Raw genomic sequence first — 19090 nt, 5'->3', positions numbered from 1 at the left:
AAATTAGAACGGGGGAGGAGGGGCTGTCGTTCCGGCCTAGCGGGTAAACCTGCCGTGCCGGCATCCCATATAGGTGTCAGCTGGAGTCCTGGCTGTTCCACTTCTGACCCAGCTCCCTGCTGATCAGGGAAGGGGGAAGCAGCGGAGGACGTCCAAGTGCTTGGGCCCCCGCACTCACGTGGGAGACCCAGAAGAAGCTCCTGGCTTCAGCCTGGCCCAGCCCTGGCCGTTGTGGCCATTTGGGGAGTGAACCAGTGGATGGAAGGGCTCTCTTTCTGTCTCTTCCTCTCTCTCAATCGCTCTATAATTCTGTCTTTCAAATAAATAAAATAAATCTTTAGAAAAAGTACACAAGAACGGGAAGCCCAGCTGGAACAAGGACCACGTCCCTGGACGCTGGCCAGGGCGGTCCCTGCAACCAGTGGCAGAGGACCTGGCTGGGCCGCGTTTCGCTATTTTGTTGAAAGTAAACGTGGAGGCCATGACTCGGATCCAGAGCTGAGCTTTCTAAGCCGGGTGTGGAAGACACGGCCTGGCTCCTGCTTGCCGCTAATAGCAAGATGTGAGAGGAGGGAAACAAATTAACTAGAAAACTGCTAGGCAAAGACGCACTGCGCGTGAGGAGTGGGGAAATTCTCAGCCTGTCTGGGGACAGAGCCACTGGCATGGCTGCACAGCCATTGGCAAAGAGATGGCAGAGGGGACACTGGCTCCAGCCTGGCATCTTGGCAAAGCCAGGACAAAGAGGGGCAGGAGGCTGCCTGGGAGACATCTGCGGGCTGTGCCAGGAGACATGTGGGTGGGTTGAGGGCGCTCATGGGTTACATGGGAGCCTGATGGTGGAGGCTGGCAGGGAAGAACAAATGAAGGAGGGAGCACTTTGAGGCCAGAGCCAAGATGCAGAGGTTGCCACTGTCCTGCGGGGCCAAGGTCAGAGCAACGAGACTGCAATGCCCTCCAGCCTCAGGACCTGCCAGGCGCTGAACGCCTCGGGACCCGGACGCCTGTCTGCCCCCAACCTCTCCCCTGGCCACTGGGAACTGCCCCCACTGCTGCTGTCACAGGAGGAATTCGCTTCAGCGTGAACCACGCCCTCCCGCTGAGTCTCACGCACCCCCGGTGCAGGCAGTCCGGCCCCACCTGGAAGGTGCACTGACTGAAGACACTGCAAGGGGTGAGAGCATTTCTCAGGAAAGAGCCCTGAGTTTAGAAGGCCAGAGAGCAGAGGGCTGAGGGCTGCCTTGCGCTGCAACCCATGGAAACACAGGCTTAGCAGATGTTCAAGCTCCGGGAGTCTACACTGGGTGAGGGCAGGCGTCCAGCCTGACATGGCCCCCACAGACGCGCCCACAGGTGACGCCAGATGGGGACGGTCAAGGATCGGGGGATCCTACATGCCCAGGGGCACCAAGACAGCCAGGAGAGCACCAGAGGCCACAAGAGAGGCCTGGGACAGTCTCCCTGCTGACATCCAGAGCCCAGGCCCCACTTGGCAGAGCTGGCTGAGAACACGTCTCTGCGGTGGAAGCTGCCCCGTCCTGGGTGTTGCTCGGCGGGCTAAGCCGACTGACGCGGGGCGGGCCAGGCCATCGGCCCCACGGCCTGCAGCTTCCTCCCCAGCCCAGGCTGCGTGGGCTCCTGGCTGAACTGGCCGCTCACTGAGCTCTCACCCCCCCACCCAGCAGCAGGCCGGGCGGTGCTGCCATGAGCTCCATTCCCACCACACGAGCGACAGCCCGGGCAGCGCCCCAGGCCCACGGGGCGTTTGCTGTGCGGCTCGCACTCGCTGCTCAGGGCCAGCGCAGGGTGCAGCAGGGACTCACCAACCCGCCCCGACTCGGCTGGCACGTTTACTGGAGGCCTCTGAGCCTGACCGTGGCAGTGGGGCCCGAGCAGGCTCCAGGCTGCCCCCTGCACCCTGGGCTTGCCGCTCCGGGACCCCTGGTGGGCACCTTCCCAGATGTGCTCCCACCGTGCCTCCTTGGGGCTCTGGGCTCACGCGGTCACTCTCCGCCTTCTCTCCTCCCGTCTCCTGCCTCCTCCCAGCCCTTTCCTGCCTCCCTATGGCCCCATCTAGCTCTGCCCTCTCTAGAGCCTCTACCTGGAAGGAATCTGCTGTTGGACCAAGACACTACCCGCAGCACAGGTGGGCGCCTTGCACTGTGCTAGGCCCTCCCCGCACAGCATCAGGGCCCTAGTCTCTGGAGGCTGCTGCTGTCTCTGGGGCTGGCATCAGGCGCACCCTGCACCCTGCACCCTGAGGAAACTCAGGCCTGCCCGCTCCAGGCCTGTCCCCTCAGCCCCTGGGCCCTGCCAGCTGCTCCTCTCCCCTACCTGGACCCCAGCCCTTGGCAGCCCCCACTGAGGCCCTGAGTGGACCCCCGCTGCCCCAGATCCCCATAAGCTCCTGGTACAGAACACGTCCCTGGACCTGAGAGCCACAGCCCATCAGGTTCCCCAGAGTGGCCACCCCAGGGGCCTTCCTTGTCCAGGGTCTCCTCTCCCAGTAGCCACCCATGCCCCTCGCCTGTGAGCTGGGCAGGGCTCCCAGCCCCAGGGGAGGTCACCTGGGCTGTCCTGAGGGCGAGCAGCCTGGAGAGAGGGACGCCAGGGCTCAGGGGAGAGGCTCAGGCACAGAGAGGTCTGAGTCCTCAGAGAAGGAGGCAGGGCACAGGGACCCTGGCAGAGCAACAGTGCTGGTCGGGCACCTGCCTCACCCAGCCCCCACCAGCACCTCCTCCTGCCTGGGGCCTGCACCCCACACCCAGAAACCCCCAGCAGAAAAGGGAACTTGAGGAGGCCCCGTGCCACCCGTTTCAATCCCGTTCTTAGTGTACATGGAGGGGCAACCAGAACTGCCTCTCCTGGGAGGGCAGCTGCGGTGGCAGAGCCTGGGGCCACCCTGGGAAGGGCTCCGAGCACAAACACCAGGGCTCCGGGAGGGTGGGGACAGACGGTGTTGGGGCACCCAACAGGCACAGGTAGGGGGAGGGGCTAGAGAGAGACCACCCCTCCCGGAAGGCCCAGGCCTGGGCATGGACAACGACACACACAGGCCAGTAAAGCAGCCCAAGAGTGCCTCCAGCATCAGGAAGAGGCCTGAGGCCAGGCTGACCCACGCCCGACACAGCACCGAGCCTGCTAGGGCTGGACCGGCAGAGCGCAGGTGTTGCCGTGGACGGCCTGGGCTGAGATGAGGACAATACAGGGGAGGGAGGGAGACCCACAGGCCAAGGGTCCTACCCAGGCCAAGGTGGCACCCTCAGTCCAGGGTAGCATCTGAGGTGGTGGCCGGAGGGCCTGGTCCCAGCTGGGCCAGGGCAGCAGGTGAGCTGGGAGCAGAGCAGGCGAGGCAGGCCACGCAGAGCCAGCTGACAGAGAAAGGAGTGCCAGCTTGGTGGGGGTGGAGCCCGGGACTGACGGGGAGGGAAAGGGAAAAACGCAGGAGACCAGGGCGGATGGAGAGCTCAGGGTAGGGAGTTCTTTCCGGAGGCATCCAGGAAATCTGTCTACCCTCACTGGGGCCAGCAGAGCGCAGGTGGGATGGGGGCATGGGGCAGGAGATCCAGCAGAGTGGGGGGCATCTGGCAGAACCCCCAGACCTGGAAGAATGGGAGGGGATGCGTAGAGAGCCCTGAGCTTATCTGAGAAGGCACAGGCAGGAGCGGTGCTCTGGTGAGGGGACCTGGCTGCACACCGGCCAAATGCCAGAAGACAGAACGAGACCACTTGGCAGAGAGGGTAGCACCAGAGGGACAGCGGTGAAAGGTCAGAGACCACGTGAGCAGGGGCTATGACAGGACTGGACGGGCAGGAGCAAGCATCCAGCATGAGTGCAGAAGCCAGGCACAGAACAGCTACAGGTGAGCAGGGGCAGGTGGGAGGGCTGGAAAGACAGGGGCAGCTCCAGGAGTCCATGGGCAGGGGAGAGCAGCTACAGGTGAGCAGGGGCAGCTGGGAGGGCTGGATGGGCAGGGGCAGCTCCAGGAGCCAAAAACCAGGCACAGAACAGCTACAGGTGAGCAGGCACAGGTGGGAGGGCTGGACGGGCAGGGGCAGCTCCAGGAGTCCACAGGCAGGGGAGAGCAGCTACAGGTGAGCAGGGGCAGCTGGGAGGGCTGGATGGTCAAGGACAGCTCCAGGAGTCCAGGGGTCATAGGAGAGCAGCTACCGGTGAGCAGGGGTAGCTGGGAGGGCTGGATGGGCAGGGGCAGCTCCAGGAGTCTGCGGCCAGGGGAGAGCAGCTACAGGTGAGCAGGGGCAGCTGGGAGGGCTGGATGGGCAGGGGCAGCTCCAGGAGTCCGTGGCCAGGGGAGAGCAGCTAACAGTGAGCAGAGGCAGCTGGGAGGGCAGGGGCAGCTCCAGGGGCCCAGAGGCCAGACACAGAGCAGCTACCGGTGAGCAGGGGCAGCTGGGAGGGCTGGATGGGCAGGGGCAGCTCCAGGAGCCAAAAACTGGGCACAGAGCAGCTACCGGTGAGCAGGGGCAGGTGGGAGGGCTGGATGGGCAGGGGCAGCTCCAGGAGCCAAAAACTGGGCACAGAGCAGCTACCGGTGAGCAGGGGCAGGTGGGAGGGCTGGATGGGCAGGGGCAGCTCCAGGAGTCTGCGGCCAGGGTAGAGCAGCTACCAGTGAGCAGGGGCAGCTGGGAGGGCTGAATGGGTTAGGGACAGGTCCAGGATTCCAGGGGCCAGGGACAGAGCAGCTACCAATGAGCAGGGGCAGCTGGGAGGGCTGGACGGGCAGGGGCAGCTCCAGGAGCCCAGAGGTCATAGCAGAGCAGCTACCAGTGAGCAGGAGCAGCTGGGAGGGCTTTATGGACAAGGGCAGCTCCAGGAGCCCAGAGGCCAGGCACAGAGCAGCTACCAGTGAGCAAGGGCAGCTGGGAGGGCTGGATGGGCAGGGACAGCCCTAGGAGACAAGGGGCCAGGCACAGAGCAGCTACCAGTGAGCAAGGGCAGCTGGGAGGGCTGGATGGGCAGGGACAGCCCTAGGAGACAAGGGGCCAGGCACAGAGCAGCTACCAGTGAGCAGGGGCAGGTGGGAGGGCTGGATGGGCAGGGGCAGCTCCAGGAGTCCGCGGCCAGGGTAGAGCAGCTACCAGTGAGCAGGGGCAGCTGGGAGGGCAGGGGCAGCTCCAGGAGCCCAGAGGCCAGGGACAGAGCAGCTACCAATGAGCAGGAGCAGCTGGGAGGGCTGAATGGGTTAGGGACAGGTCCAGGAGTCCAGGGGCCAGGGACAGAGCAGCTACCGGTGAGCAGGGGCAGGTGGGAGGGCTGGACGGGCAGGGGCAGCTCCAGGAGCCCAGAGGTCATAGCAGAGCAGCTACCAGTGAGCAGGGGCAGGTGGGAGGGCTTTATGGACAAGGGCAGCTCCAGGCGCCCAGAGGCCAGGCACAGAGCAGCTACCAGTGAGCAGGAGCAGCTGGGAGGGCTGGATGGGCAGGGGCAGCTCCAGGAGCCAAAAACCAGGCACAGAGCAGCTACCGGTGAGCAGGGGCAGCTGGGAGGGCTGGATGGGCAGGGCAGCTCCAGGAGCCAAAAACCGGGCACAGAGCAGCTACCGGTGAGCAGGGGCAGGTGGGAGGGCTGGATGGGCAGGGGCAGCTCCAGGAGTCCGCAGCCAGGGTAGAGCAGCTACCAGTGAGCAGGGGCAGCTGGGAGGGCTGGATGGGCAGGGCCAGCTCCAGGAGTCCAGAGGCCAGGCACAGAGCAGCTACCGGTGAGCAGGGGAAGGTGGGAGGGCTGGATGGGCAGGGCAGCTCCAGGAGCCCAGGGGCCAGGGACAGAGCAGCTACCAGTGAGCAGGGGCAGCTGGGAGGGCTGGATGGGCAGGGCAGCTCCAGGAGCCCAGAGGCCAGACACAGAGCAGCTACCGGTGAGCAGGGGCAGGTGGGAGGGCTGGATGGGCAGGGGCAGCTCCAGGAGTCCGCGGCCAGGGTAGAGCAGCTACCAGTGAGCAGGGGCAGCTGGAAGGGCAGGGGCAGCTCCAGGGGCCCAGAGGCCAGGGACAGAGCAGCTACCAATGAGCAGGAGCAGCTGGGAGGGCTGAATGGGTTAGGGACAGGTCCAGGAGTCCAGGGGCCAGGGACAGAGCAGATACCGGTGAGCAGGGGCAGCTGGGAGGGCTTTATGGACAAGGGCAGCTCCAAGAGCCCAGAGACCAGGGACAGAGCAGCTACCGGTGAGCAGGGGCAGCTGGGAGGGCTAGATGGGCAGGGGCAGCTCCAGGTGCCCAGGGGTCATAGCAGAGCAGCTACCAGTGAGCAGGAGCAGCTGGGAGGGCTGGATGGGCAGGGGCCAGGGACAGAGCAGCTACAGAGCAGGGGCAGGTGTGAGGGCTGGACAGACAGGGACAGCCCTAGGAGACAAGGGGCCAGGGACAGAGCAGCTACCGGTGAGCAGGAGCAGCTGGGAGGGCTGGATGGGCAGGGACAGGTCCAGGAGTCCAGGGGCCAGGGACAGAGCATACAGGTGAGCAGGAGCAGCTGGGAGGGCTGAATGGGCAGGGACTGGTCCAGGAGTCCAGGGGCCAGGGACAGAGCATACAGGTGAGCAGGGGCAGCTGGGAGGCAGCAGGGTCAGGGCAGCCCTGGGAGATGCTGAGTGAGGGTGAGTGTCCGGATGTCCTAGGCTGGAGCAGGAGCTGAGCAGCTGCTCAGAAGGGGCAGCTGAGGCTCAGGCAGCCCAGGTGGCCTCTCCCTTGGGAGCAGTGGCGACCAGTGGGGGACAGCTGGATGGAGCTCAGGGAGCCAGGCCCCGCTCACAGGTGGGTCTAGAAGTTTCCGAGAGAGAGAGAAGCTGCGGTAGAGAGAGACCCAGAGCTGCTCCGAGAGGCGGCCCTGGGCAGGAAAGGGCCCGAGAGATGCCGCTCACCAAGGATCTCTGTGAGCTGCAGTTCATGGGTCCGGGTGTGGCAGTGTTGGTGGCTGGTGGGACCACGGCACAGGAGGGCACCCACGCCAAAGCAGCTGGAGGTACAGGGGCAGCTGTCCAGGGCCCAGAGCCAGCGGATCAGCACCCGAGCGAAGCTTACTTGTTGGGGGCGGGCAGGTCTAAGGGCACCTGCCAGGTGTGGGGGCTGGGCTGACTCAGCAGGAGCCTTCTAGAAGGAAAGCTCTGGAGAAGGTGGGGGCAGAGGGCGGGAAAGGCCTGTGAGGAGGCGGGTGGTGGGCAGGGCCACTGGGAAGGGAGGGCTGGGGGTGACACTCAGGTTGGCACTGGGGAGGACCTGAGGAGGCAGGTGCCAGGCACAGAGCTGAACCTGGGCAGGGCAGGGGCAGGTAACAAGAAGGATTCTCCTTGGAGCCTGGTCCAGGGTGGTCCAGGGCGGTCCAGGGCCTGGGGTTTGCAAGCTGGGCTGTGACAGGGCCTCTCTCCCCAGGGGCAAGCAGCAAAGCCTGGGCACAGAGCCCAAAGCCCCCACACAGAGAAGCTCCCCAGGGCAGGGCCTGCAGGGCTTGGGGGACCTTCTTGGAGCAGGCAGAGGACAGAGGCATGAGATCAGCCTCCCAGAGGCTGGAATGATAGGTCCAGCAGGAGGGGCCCACATGGGCTCTGGTTAGCAGGAGAAAACGGCCCCCAGGTCCCCATGGCCACCACGCACCGACTGCTGGTGAAGCTTTGGGTGGCAGACGAGAGCCACATGGGCAGCTGCTCCTGTCACTCTCTGGGAGTGCATCGAGGGGCAAGACTGGCCAGGTGGCCTCCTGACGCCCTCAGGCCCAGACTGTAGACCTGCCTGGCCCCTGCCAAGGTCAGGGGTCCTCCAGGGCAGGGGTCACATTGTGCCCCTTCTCTTGCAGGGCAACCTAAGGCTCCATCAGTCTTCCCACTGGCCCCCTGCTGCGGGGACACACCCAGCTCCACGGTGACCCTGGGCTGCCTGGTCAAAGGCTACCTCCCGGAGCCAGTGACCGTGACCTGGAACTCGGGCACCCTCACCAATGGGGTACGCACCTTCCCGTCCGTCCGGCAGTCCTCAGGCCTCTACTCGCTGAGCAGCGTGGTGAGCGTGACCTCAAGCAGCCAGCCCGTCACCTGCAACGTGGCCCACCCAGCCACCAACACCAAAGTGGACAAGACCGTTGGTGAGAGCACAGGAGGTGGGGTCCACAGGACACGAGGCCGGGGCAGGTGCTCCTGCCTGTACTGCCCCTGAAGGCCACTGTGCACTCCTGGGCACACAGCGGGGCTCTTGGCCCCCTGGCCCAGAGGAGCCTGGCCCTGACCTGAGTCCACCCCAATAGCCAGCCTCTGCAGGCCCCAGTAACCCCAGTCTTCTTTCTCTGCAGCGCCCTCGACATGCAGCAAGCCCACGTGCCCACGTGAGTCCCATTAGCCTCACCCTCTAGCCCCAGCCCGGGGAGCCCCACCCCAGGGTGCCCCCCAGGTGTTGACTCTTCCCCGTCTCTCCCACTGCAGCCCCTGAACTCCTGGGGGGACCGTCTGTCTTCATCTTCCCCCCAAAACCCAAGGACACCCTCATGATCTCACGCACCCCCGAGGTCACATGCGTGGTGGTGGACGTGAGCCAGGATGACCCCGAGGTGCAGTTCACATGGTACATAAACAACGAGCAGGTGCGCACCGCCCGGCCGCCGCTACGGGAGCAGCAGTTCAACAGCACGATCCGCGTGGTCAGCACCCTCCCCATCACGCACCAGGACTGGCTGAGGGGCAAGGAGTTCAAGTGCAAAGTCCACAACAAGGCACTCCCGGCCCCCATCGAGAAAACCATCTCCAAAGCCAGAGGTGGGAGCCGCGGGCTGGGAGCAGGGCAGGCAGCTCCCACGGCCCGAGGCCTCCGCCCGGGAGTGACCCTGTGCTGTCCGCTGTCCCCACAGGGCAGCCCCTGGAGCCGAAGGTCTACACCATGGGCCCTCCCCGGGAGGAGCTGAGCAGCAGGTCGGTCAGCCTGACCTGCATGATCAACGGCTTCTACCCTTCCGACATCTCGGTGGAGTGGGAGAAGAACGGGAAGGCAGAGGACAACTACAAGACCACGCCGGCCGTGCTGGACAGCGACGGCTCCTACTTCCTCTACAGCAAGCTCTCAGTGCCCACGAGTGAGTGGCAGCGGGGCGACGTCTTCACCTGCTCCGTGATGCACGAGGCCTTGCACAACCACTACACGCAGAAGTCCATCTCCCGCTCTCCGGGTAAATGAGCGCTGTGCCGGCGAGCTGCCCCTCTCCCTCCCCCCCACGCCGCAGCTGTGCACCCCGCACACAAATAAAGCACCCAGCTCTGCCCTGAGAGGCTGTCCTGATTCCTTCCAAGGCAGAGGCTTCCACTCGGGCCGGACAGGGTTGGGCGGGCGCCGTGGGCTCTGCTGTGGCCAGCAGCCAGAACGGTCAACAGTGGGACAGGGGCAGACCCACAGCACAGGGGCCTGCCAAGAACTGGGCTCAGCCGGAGTGCTGTGGCAGGTCCCCCCTTGCAGCTAGCACGTGTGTGCTGGGCAGGCAGAGGCCCCCAGGGGAGGAGCACACAGCTACCACCTCTGCAAGAGCCTGGCCTGGCGCCCAGGTCCCAGTCCACAGGGTGTGTGTACACAGAGCCTCATCTTACCACAGATGTAGGGACAGACCCACCACGCCCCTGCACCCCACCCAGCCTCGCCCCTTGTGGGACCAGGGCTACCACTCCACTCCCCCGCCCAGAGCAGCAGAAGCAGGTGGCATCCTCAGCAGAGGGACAGTCTCACCCCTCCACGGCACTGAGCCCTGACCCATCAAACAAGCCCCTCCTGCTGCACAGCACCTGTGTGCACATCACACACACACACACACACACACTGAGGCCTGACCCCATCCTGCCCTCCTGCTGCATGGCACCTGTGTGCACATCACACACACATGCACACACACACTCACACACACTGAGCCCTGACCCCATCCTGCCCTCCTGCTGCATGGCACCTGTGTGCACATCACACACACACACACACACACACACACACACTGAGCCCTGACCCCATCCTGCCCTCCTGCTGCATGGCACCTGTGCACACATCACAAACACGCCTGCCTCATACACTGGCACTCAGAAGGGGCCCCTGTACACGCATACACATGCACACACCTCACACATGGGCCCCCTACACACGCATCACACACACTCATGCACACTCCTCACACATGGCCCTCCTGCACATACATTGCACACACATGTGCACAGACCTCACAATGGGCCCCTGCACACACATTGTACACACGCATGTGCACACACTTCACACATGGGCCCCCTGCACATGCATTGCACACACAGACACACACATGTGCATTCCTCACACATTGGGGCCTTGCAAGGGATGCCCTGCACACACATTGCACATGCTCACATGTGCACACACCCCACACTGGAGCCTTGCATAGGGCCCCCTGTACACACATCATGCATACACACACACCTCACACAAGGGGCCCCCTACATACGCAAAACACACACACACACATGCACACACCTCATACACGGGCCCCCTACACACATCACACACACACACACACACACGTATGCATGCCTCACACACAGACCTTGCAAGGGGCCCCCTGCACATGCATCAAACACATATGCACATGTTTCACACACACGGTCCCCTACACACACTGCACACGCACACATGTGTACATGCTTCACACACTGGGGCCTTGCATGGGGTCCCCTGCATAGCATAGCACCCAGAGCCACGCCAGGTGCCTGGGCACATGGACACTGGTGCACACACAGCACCCAAGCCCAGCTCTCCCATCCAAGGGGCACCAGCACCCCCCACTCACGAGCACCCTGAATTCCTGCTCCCCACAAGCGAACGTGCACCCTACCTCTCCAGACGTCCCTTTCCTGTGGCCACTCCCATAGGTATTGGCGAGACCCTCCCTTGACCCTTGGGCCTGGTCACCCAGGGGACAGGAGAGGGCCAAGTTGGGCCACAGTACCACTGCCCAGCAGGGGTGAGGCAAGCAGAGGGTGGGTCTGTGAGGCGTCTGGCCAGCCGTGCTGGGGCCCAGGTGGGGAGCAGCTGGGTGGCTGAGGTGGCTTCCTTGCAGGTGGTTGGGGGGAGCTGGCCCCACAAGTGCCACTGCCCAGCACTGTCCAGTGCTTCCCCCTGAACCTCCCGGCCACCCATCCCCAGCTGCAGCCGCAGAGGGAGTGCCCCTCGGCCTCCTCGGCAAGACGCACGCTGACTGCCCCTCCCCATCCAGAGCTGCAGCTGGACGAGAGCTGTGCCGAGGCCCAGGACGGGGAGCTGGACGGGCTGTGGACCACCATCACCATCTTCATCTCCCTCTTCCTGCTCAGCGTGTGCTACAGCGCCACAGTCACCCTCTTCAAGGTGGGTGCTGCACCCGGCACGGGTGGGCTGGGGGCCAGGGGCGGGGGCCGGGGGCCAGGCCCTCCTCACCCCGCGCCGCCGCTGCTGCAGGTGAAGTGGATCTTCTCGTCCGTGGTGGAGCTGAAACACACCATCGCTCCCGACTACAGGAACATGATCGGGCAGGGGGCCTAGGCCCTTCGTTCTCACAGCCTGCCTCCCTGGCCAGCAGGAGCCCCCGCCTCCGCCTCGGACCCCATGGCTCTCTGCTCTGGCCGCTCCGGACCCCTCCGCCTCGGGAGAAGCGCGCAGCTGATGCCTGCCGGCCCCTCCACGCAGCAGTGCGGACAGCACGCATCTGTCGTCCACCCGGCAGGACCCCACCCAGGGCCAGCCCTGACCGCCAGCCTCCTGGACTCAGGGCTCCTCTGAGAAAAGGCCCACTTGTTGGTCCCCTCAGCCCACACCCAGGCAGCCTCCGGTGGGTGCTTCCCTGGACCCCAGCCTGAGGCCTATGCTTGTTCTCCTGTGGCTCTTACTCAGAGGCCCGTGCTGGACTCCCACCCACAGGGACAGTGCCCTGCTCCAACCCTCACTGCACTGGGGGTCATGGGGCCACCTTCTGTGCAGGGGTCCTGGCTCCAAGGAGAACACTCGAAGGGCCTGCTTGGCCACCTGGCACCACGGGAGCCCCGCTGGGTAGCTTGGCAGGGACCCCTGAGTAGAGGTGGGTGCACCCAGCCAGAAAGCCTGCTGGATGGACAGGAGCCTGGCGTCCGGGCCCCAGGCAGGCAGACACGGCTTCATGGACAGGAGAGGCCAAGGAACATCAGCAAAGAGAGACAGCTGGGCCGGGCGTTCCAGCCAGACCCATCCTGCAGCCCAGCATCGGGCCCCGTGTCACTCACAGCAGGGACAGCCAGTCTGACTCGATGACCGTGAAGCCCTGCTGCCCAGGGAGCCACGACAGGCTGGCCGCCCTCACTGGACAGAGGCCCGGCTCTTTCTCGCCCATCCCTGTTTTGGACAGACACTATAACAGTCTCCAGACAAGAGGGAGACCCCATAGGAGAGGGACATGGACGCCTGCCTGGACCACTGGGGAAACCACGCAGAAATTGTTTCTGTGGCCCTAGCTGCGGTGGCTTTCTGCTGTCTTTGTTGTCTGCAGCCCCAGAGCTGTCCCGGATGTCTCTTCGTGAATGAGAATAAAGCGTCCTCAGGGAATCCTGCACCTGCAGCCCCGTTCCTGTGGCCACGCCAGGGCAGCTTCCACCGTCCACCATCCACCATCCTCCAGCCCCTGTGCAGGCCTCCCCACCCCATACTGCATGCCCCTGGCCACTCTGGTGGACAGTGTGTCCCTGGCCAATCTAGTGGGCACCATATGCCCCTTGTCACTCTGGTGGACAACGTGCACCCCTGGTCACTCTGGTGGACACCGTGCATCACTGGTCACTCTGGTGGTCATTGTGTGTCCCTGGTCACTCTGGTGGACACCATGTGCTCCTGGTCACTCTGGGGGATACCATGTGCCTCTGGTCACTCTGGTGGGCACCATGTGCCCCTGATCACTCTGGTAGACATTGTATGCTCCTGGTCACTCTGGTGGACATTGTGTGCTCCTGGTCAGTCTAGTAGACACCATGCACCCCTGATCACTCTGGTGGACACCAGACACCCCTGGTCACTCAGTGGACACGTTGTGTTCCTGGTCATTCTGGTGGACACCATGAGTCCCTGGTCACTCTGGTAGACACCATGCATCCCTAGTTATTCTGGTGGACACAGTGTGCCCAGGTCACTCTGGTAGACACAATGTGCCCCTGGTCACTCTGGTGGACACCGTGTGCCCCTGGTCACTCTGGTGGACACTGTATGCCCCGGTCACTCTGGTAGACACCGTGCACCCCTGGTCACTCTGGTGGACACCGTGTGCCCCTGGTCACACTGGTGGACACTGTGTGCCCCTGGTCACACTGGTGGACACTGTGTGCCCCTGATCACACTGGTGGACACTGTGCACCCCTGATCACTCTGGTGGATATTGTGTGTCCCTGGTCACTCTGGAGGACACCGTGAACCCCTGGTCACTCTGGTGGACACCGTGTGCCCCTGGTCACTCTGGTGGACACCATGCACCCTGGTCACTCTGGTGGACACCATGCACCCCTGGTCACTCTGGAGGACACCGTGTGCCCCTGGTCACACTGGTGGACACTGTGTGCTCCTGGTCACTCTGGTGGACACCGTGCATCCCTGGTCACTCTGGTGGACACAATGTGCCCCTGGCCACTCTTGTAGACACCATGTGCCCCTGGCCAGTATGGTGGACACCATGTGCCCCTGGTCAGTCTGGTGGACATCATTAGTCCCTGGTCACTCTGGTGGACACTGTGTGCTCCTGGTCACTCTGGTGGACACTGTGTGTTCCTGGTCACCCCTGGGGGACAAAGTCAATGGATCTGAGGGCCCTGCTGGCCTCAGGGGCAAGGCTGGGACTGACCTCAGGCTGCCCTGCAAGACCACAGGGAGGCCCCCAGCAACCTTGCAAGCAGGAGCCAGAAGCATGTTGGGTCTGTGTGCATCAGACTGCCACGAAGCCCACAGACCGTGGTTTAAACCACAGAAATCGTCTCGTGGTCCTGAGGCCAGAAGTCCAAGTCCACGTGTCCAGGGCTGGAACCCCGGGAGGGCTGCTCTGCCCAGTGTGCAGACACCGCCTACTCTCTCTCGGGCCATCACATGACACACACACCTGCCACAGCACAACGATGTCACGTGACACACACACACGCACACGTGGTCACACAGCCTCACACAAGGACACGCGTGCCTGCAGTTCCCTTGTGCGTCCCAAGGCTGTCACGCTGCCCCACACCTCCAGCCTCCACGCTCGCAGTCCCTCGGCCCCTGTCCCTTCTGTGCCCACTGCTCACTCCTCAGCCTCAGTGCCCGGTCCCTGGCATCGGTCCCCAGCAGCCAGCACAGTGGCCCGCCTCTTCCACTCAGGGCCCAGGGGCCTCTCCCATGACACCCAGGCACAGTGGGCAGGGCAGGCCCCCCTCTCCTCTGGAGCCATCTGGTCCCTTCCTCTTCCCCAGGCCTGGAGACCCCTGTGATGTCACACCTTCCCTATGCCCCACCCACAGCCAGCTCCACTTCGTGTTCCCGCCCAGAGCCTGGCACCCATGTGGGCTTGGGGCTGGGTCGGGGGCAAAGGTTGGTGAAGGGGCCAAAGCCACACCACGAGCATGAGCCCCCCTTGCCTGCTGTCCCAGAGCTCCTTCCACGCCTAAACTGCACAGAGCCAGGCCATGGGAAGGAGACAGAGGGGGACAGTAGGGCAGGTGCAGAGCCAGGAGGGCGGGAGGACAGGGGGGCCAGACTCATGCTGGCCTCAGGATGCAGCTCCCAGGCTCTTTCCTCCTGTGGGGAACCAGACAGAGCCCTCCTTGCTCCCTGCACCCCTGCCTCCACACAGCAGGCCCTCTGATCCAGCAAGGGGCATGCCCACCACCGACGAACCAGCCTCAGCTGAGAAATGGGTGCAGGAGCAGCCAGGGCCTGGATCCACCTGTGTGCTCTCCTGTTCTGAGAAGGGAACATTCCAGAAGGGCCTGCTCCTTTGCCCGGGTCCCAGGACACCGTGGCCCCACAAACCGCAGCCCACACATGTGTATAAGCAATGGACTTGTGCTTCTCCAGCCTCCTCACCTGGGGCGGGGCCTGGGGCTGGGGTTGTCACCACTCCACATCAGACAAAGCCAGGGGACATGGCCCCCGCTCACGCCACTCCCACTGCAGTGAGCGTGAAGCAGCGCCGAGACCGCGCACAGCATCTGGCTTTCACAGGGTTTCCAGAGCTGTTACTCAGGGTCCTCCAGAGAAGCAAAGCCAGTAAGACGGTAGATAACACAGACGGATAACGGACAAGAGAGAGACAATACACAATACTTCGATGCGTGGATAGATACATGATAGCCTGACAGAGGATATGCAGAGGTAGATGGCAGACACATGGAGACATGGGTGACATATGAGATGCCGCTCGGGACACCACATCCCAGATCAGACTGTCTGGGTCCAGATCCCTGCTCCTCTTCCAATTCCAGCCTTCCGGGAGGCAGCAATGACAGCTCCAGTGGCCGGGTCCCTGTCACTCACATGGCAGACCTGGGGCTCCTGGTTCCTGCCCACAGTCTGGGCAGTCCCAGCTGTTGCAGGCATTTGAGTGAACCAATGGGTGGAAGATCTCTCGCTACCTCTCTCACTCTTGCCATCTTGCTCTCTCTCCCTCTCTCTCTCTCTCTCTCTCTGCCTTTCAAATAAAAGTGAATGAATGGGTGGATGGGTGGGTGGATGTATGGGTGGGTGGGCGGGTGGATGGATGGGTGGATGGATGGATGGGTGGGCGGGTGGATGGATGGATGGGTGGGTGGATGGATGGGTGGGTGGATGGATGGGTGGGTGGGTGGATGGGTGGATGGATGGATGGGTGGGTGGGTGGATGGGTGGTTGGATGGATGGATGGGTGGGTGGGTGGACAGATGGATGGATGGGTGGTGGGTGGGAGGAAGGGTGGGTGGATGGGTGGGTGGATGGATGGGTGGGTTGGTGGATGGGTGGGTGGACGGATGGATGGATGGGTGGTGGGTGGGAGGGAGGGTGGGTGGATGGGTGGGTGGATGGATGGATGGGTGGGTGGTGGGTGGGAGGGAGGGTGGGTGGACGGATGGATGGATGCGTGGTGGGTGGGTGGATGTGTGGATGGGTGGATGGATGGGTGGGTGGGTGGGTGGATGGGTGGGTGGTGGGTGGGAGGGAGGGTGGGTGGATGGGTGGGTGGTGGGTGGGAGGGAGGGTGGGTGGATGGGTGGGTGGATGGATGGATGGATGGGTGGATGGATGGATGGGTGGGTGGGTGGATGGGTGGATGGGTGTGTGGACGGATGGATGGATGGGTGGGTGGTGGGTGGGAGGGAGGGTGGGTGGATAGGTGGGTGGAGGGGTAGGTGGGTGGGTGGATGGATGGGTGGATGGATGGGTGGGTGGATGTGTGGATGGGTGGATGGATGGGTGGGTGGAGGGGTAGGTGGGTGGATGGATGGATGGGTGGATGAAATTTTAATGTAAATAAAAATAACTTGAAGGCACTGGGACAATGCTGAAAGCCAACTCTGGAAATGATTCTTTTCTGAGAGTGTTTGTCCAAAGGCGCATCCCAGGCCCTGCAGCAGGTGCAACTGGAATCCAGACAGAAAACCGAAGCCTTCCTGGATGAGGAACAGGGTCCAGAGTGGCTGAAGTTCAGGGCAGACGTCCCTAAGAGGAGGGAGAGCAGAAAGCTGCGGCAGCTCTGCCCACGTCTCGGCTGAAAGGCTCAGCGTGGGAATGGAGGGAAAACGACCAAGGGCCCCGCAGACAGCAGTGCCGCTGAACATGGAGAACTCGGACGCCAGCCGTCTCCCCACCCGTCTCTCCACGGGGAGGAGTCGGGGCAATCCCTGGAGACCTGGCAGGGCTGCCCCTCCAGGTGGGAGCGGCAGAGGTGAGGCAGAGACTCGGGTGGAGCCCGCTGTGCGCCCCCCGAGGGGACAGACAGCCTGGTCCCCTCTAAAGCTGGGACCCTGGGGCAGCAGAGGCTGTGGGTGGGCTGTGAGACTGCGGCAGCTGTAGCGGCCACGAGCCTCCTTCCCAGGGACACACGGCGCCTCCAGACACTTCGCTCCTGCTGGGGAGCCGGGCTAGGCCCTGCCCTGAATGCCCACAGCCTGCCGAGCACTAGCTGGAAGGCAACAGGCCTGGTGGCTCCCGCCCGCCACTCAGTGCAGCACAGCTGCGGGCCTCCTGGCCTGGGCCTCTGCCCCGACACCTCTGGGGTTTCCTCAGAATCGTGGTCCTTCTAAGGAACCAGCCTTCACTCTCTGTCTCCCACGGCCAGAGGGAGGGGCTGTGGGCTTGGACACTGCCTGGGAACAAGGGGGTCAGCTGGGCCCAGGCCCTGCAGGCCTCAATTCAAGGCCTCCAGGCCCCTGGCCCTGGGCCAGGTTCAGCCCCTCCGTGCTGCAGCCCTCCAGGGACTTCCAAAGGTGTCGAGCCCCCGCCTTGGCCACAGGCCTGTCAGAGCCCGGCTTCTTCAGCCCCAACTCAGAGGCCGGGGCCGGGTGTCCTGGGGGACAACATGACTTCTCCAAGGTGGCCAGGCTCAGGCTCAGGACCCCAGGCTAGGAGCCAAGCTGGCAGTGTCCACAGCTTCCCACTGTGCACTCGGGCCTCCAGGGACAGCTAGGGACACCTGGCCACACATGGGCCGGAAAGGAACCACGAAGCCAAGAGGCAGCGTCCACCAGCCCATGGCCTTAACTGTGTCCCTGCAGCCCAGTGGGCACTGCAGCCATGCCTGGCACTCGAGCGCTCACTTGCTGGCCTCCCATAGTCCTCTCTGGCCGGGCAGCCCAGTGTCAGCCCTGAGGTGCCCTGCCCCCCCCCTCAGCTGCACCTGCAGGTACCACCTCAGCTGCCAGCACCAAGGCCCAGGCTCCTTCACCTGCCCTGGGCACACTGGCCCAGGCCAGCTCCCTGAAGAACCACAAAGTGGCCACTTCCCTCCCCTGGCAAGGCTGCTGTGGGCACAGATGGAGGTGACCAGTGCCCACCCACCGAGGCTGACGGGGTGCCCACCCATCTGCTCGCAGGTCAGGGTGAGTTTGTACACTGGGCAGGGGCCTGCAGCAAGGACAGAACCCGCGTGAGCATGTGGCACAGGGGCCTCCCTCACCTGAAACCCCGCAGTCCTCACCCAGCTTCCCAAGAACAGAACAATGGCAACTTCCGGGGCTGCCAGGGCCGGGGGTTCCCGCCCCATTTTTAGCCCAGGGCACTGAGGCAGAGCTCCCCTGTCTCCAGACCGACCGCTCAGGTGTAAAAACGGCAACAATGATTACTAACGCACCACACACCCCGAGCCTTCCAGGGACCAGCCGCTGCCGCAGATCGGGACAGCCACGCCGGCCGCAGCCAGTGCACGGAGGACCTGGCCCTCAGGTATCCAAGCCCACAGGGAGCCTACGCAGGGCTGCCCGGGCCACAGCCCAGAGTGCATACTGGGCTGCCCTCCCCGTGTGGACCACACCTTTTGGTCACTAAGTGTCCATCAGTTGTCCCCAGCATGGAGCTAGAAGCAGCCTCAAGCTACCCTGGGAAAGGCGGTGGTTGTGGACGTCCATGGGACAAGACAGGACTGGACCAGGCCCATGATGAGGACAAGCAGGGTCAGCTCAGAGGCTCCAGGCTGGGCATGAACCTGCCTGCAACCACTCAAGATGGGACGGTCACCCAGGATGGGCCACGGGTGGCAGCAGGTGGCTGCCCTGTGCTGGGTGGCACAACAGGTAGCCACAGTCCACAATGGCTGGGCTGTCCTGCCTGGGATGGGCTGGACTGAGCTGAGTTAGGCATTTCTGCTGGACTGGGCTCAGCTATCTGGGCTAGACTGAGCTGGGATGGGCTGGGCTGGACTGGGCTGGACTGGGCTGAGCTGAGCTGAGCTGAGCTGGACTGGGCTGGGCTAGGCTGGGCTAAGCTGGGCTGAACTGGGCTGGGCTAAACTGGGCAGGCTGAGCTGAGCTGGGCTAGACTGAGCTGGGCTGGGCTGGGCTAAACTGGGCAGGCTGGGCTGAGCAGAGCTGGGCTGGGCTGGGCTGAGCTGAGCTGGGCTGGGCTGGGCTGGGCTGAGCTGAGCTGGGCTGGGCTGGGCTGGGCTGGGCTGGGCT

The 19090-nt window shown here is 63.8% G+C and overlaps 1 protein-coding gene across 2 annotated transcripts in view; it reads left to right on the top strand.

Moving 5' to 3' along the window:
- LOC100009097 (Ig gamma chain C region) overlaps nt 1-9256 on the top strand; it is a 183007-nt gene extending 173751 nt beyond the window's left edge. The window contains exons 4-7 of one of the 2 annotated variants that reach the window (XM_070065641.1): nt 7804-8088; nt 8293-8325; nt 8423-8752; nt 8845-9256. In XM_070065641.1, the coding sequence (XP_069921742.1) occupies nt 7804-8088; nt 8293-8325; nt 8423-8752; nt 8845-9167 (971 nt within the window). In that variant the 3' untranslated portion in view covers nt 9168-9256. Of the gene's footprint in view, nt 1-7775; nt 8089-8292; nt 8326-8422; nt 8753-8844 lie in introns of both variants that reach the window. The other variant, XM_070065642.1, reaches the window with a different exon arrangement.
- The last annotated feature ends 9834 nt before the right edge of the window (nt 9257-19090 follow it).

The sequence above is a fragment of the Oryctolagus cuniculus genome, chromosome 20 (assembly GCF_964237555.1).
Source record: "Oryctolagus cuniculus chromosome 20, mOryCun1.1, whole genome shotgun sequence".
In the NCBI taxonomy this organism is placed as follows: Eukaryota; Metazoa; Chordata; class Mammalia; order Lagomorpha; family Leporidae; genus Oryctolagus; species Oryctolagus cuniculus.
The sequence above is the reverse complement of the archived record's forward strand: the minus strand, read 5'-3'. Positions and strand labels throughout refer to the sequence as shown.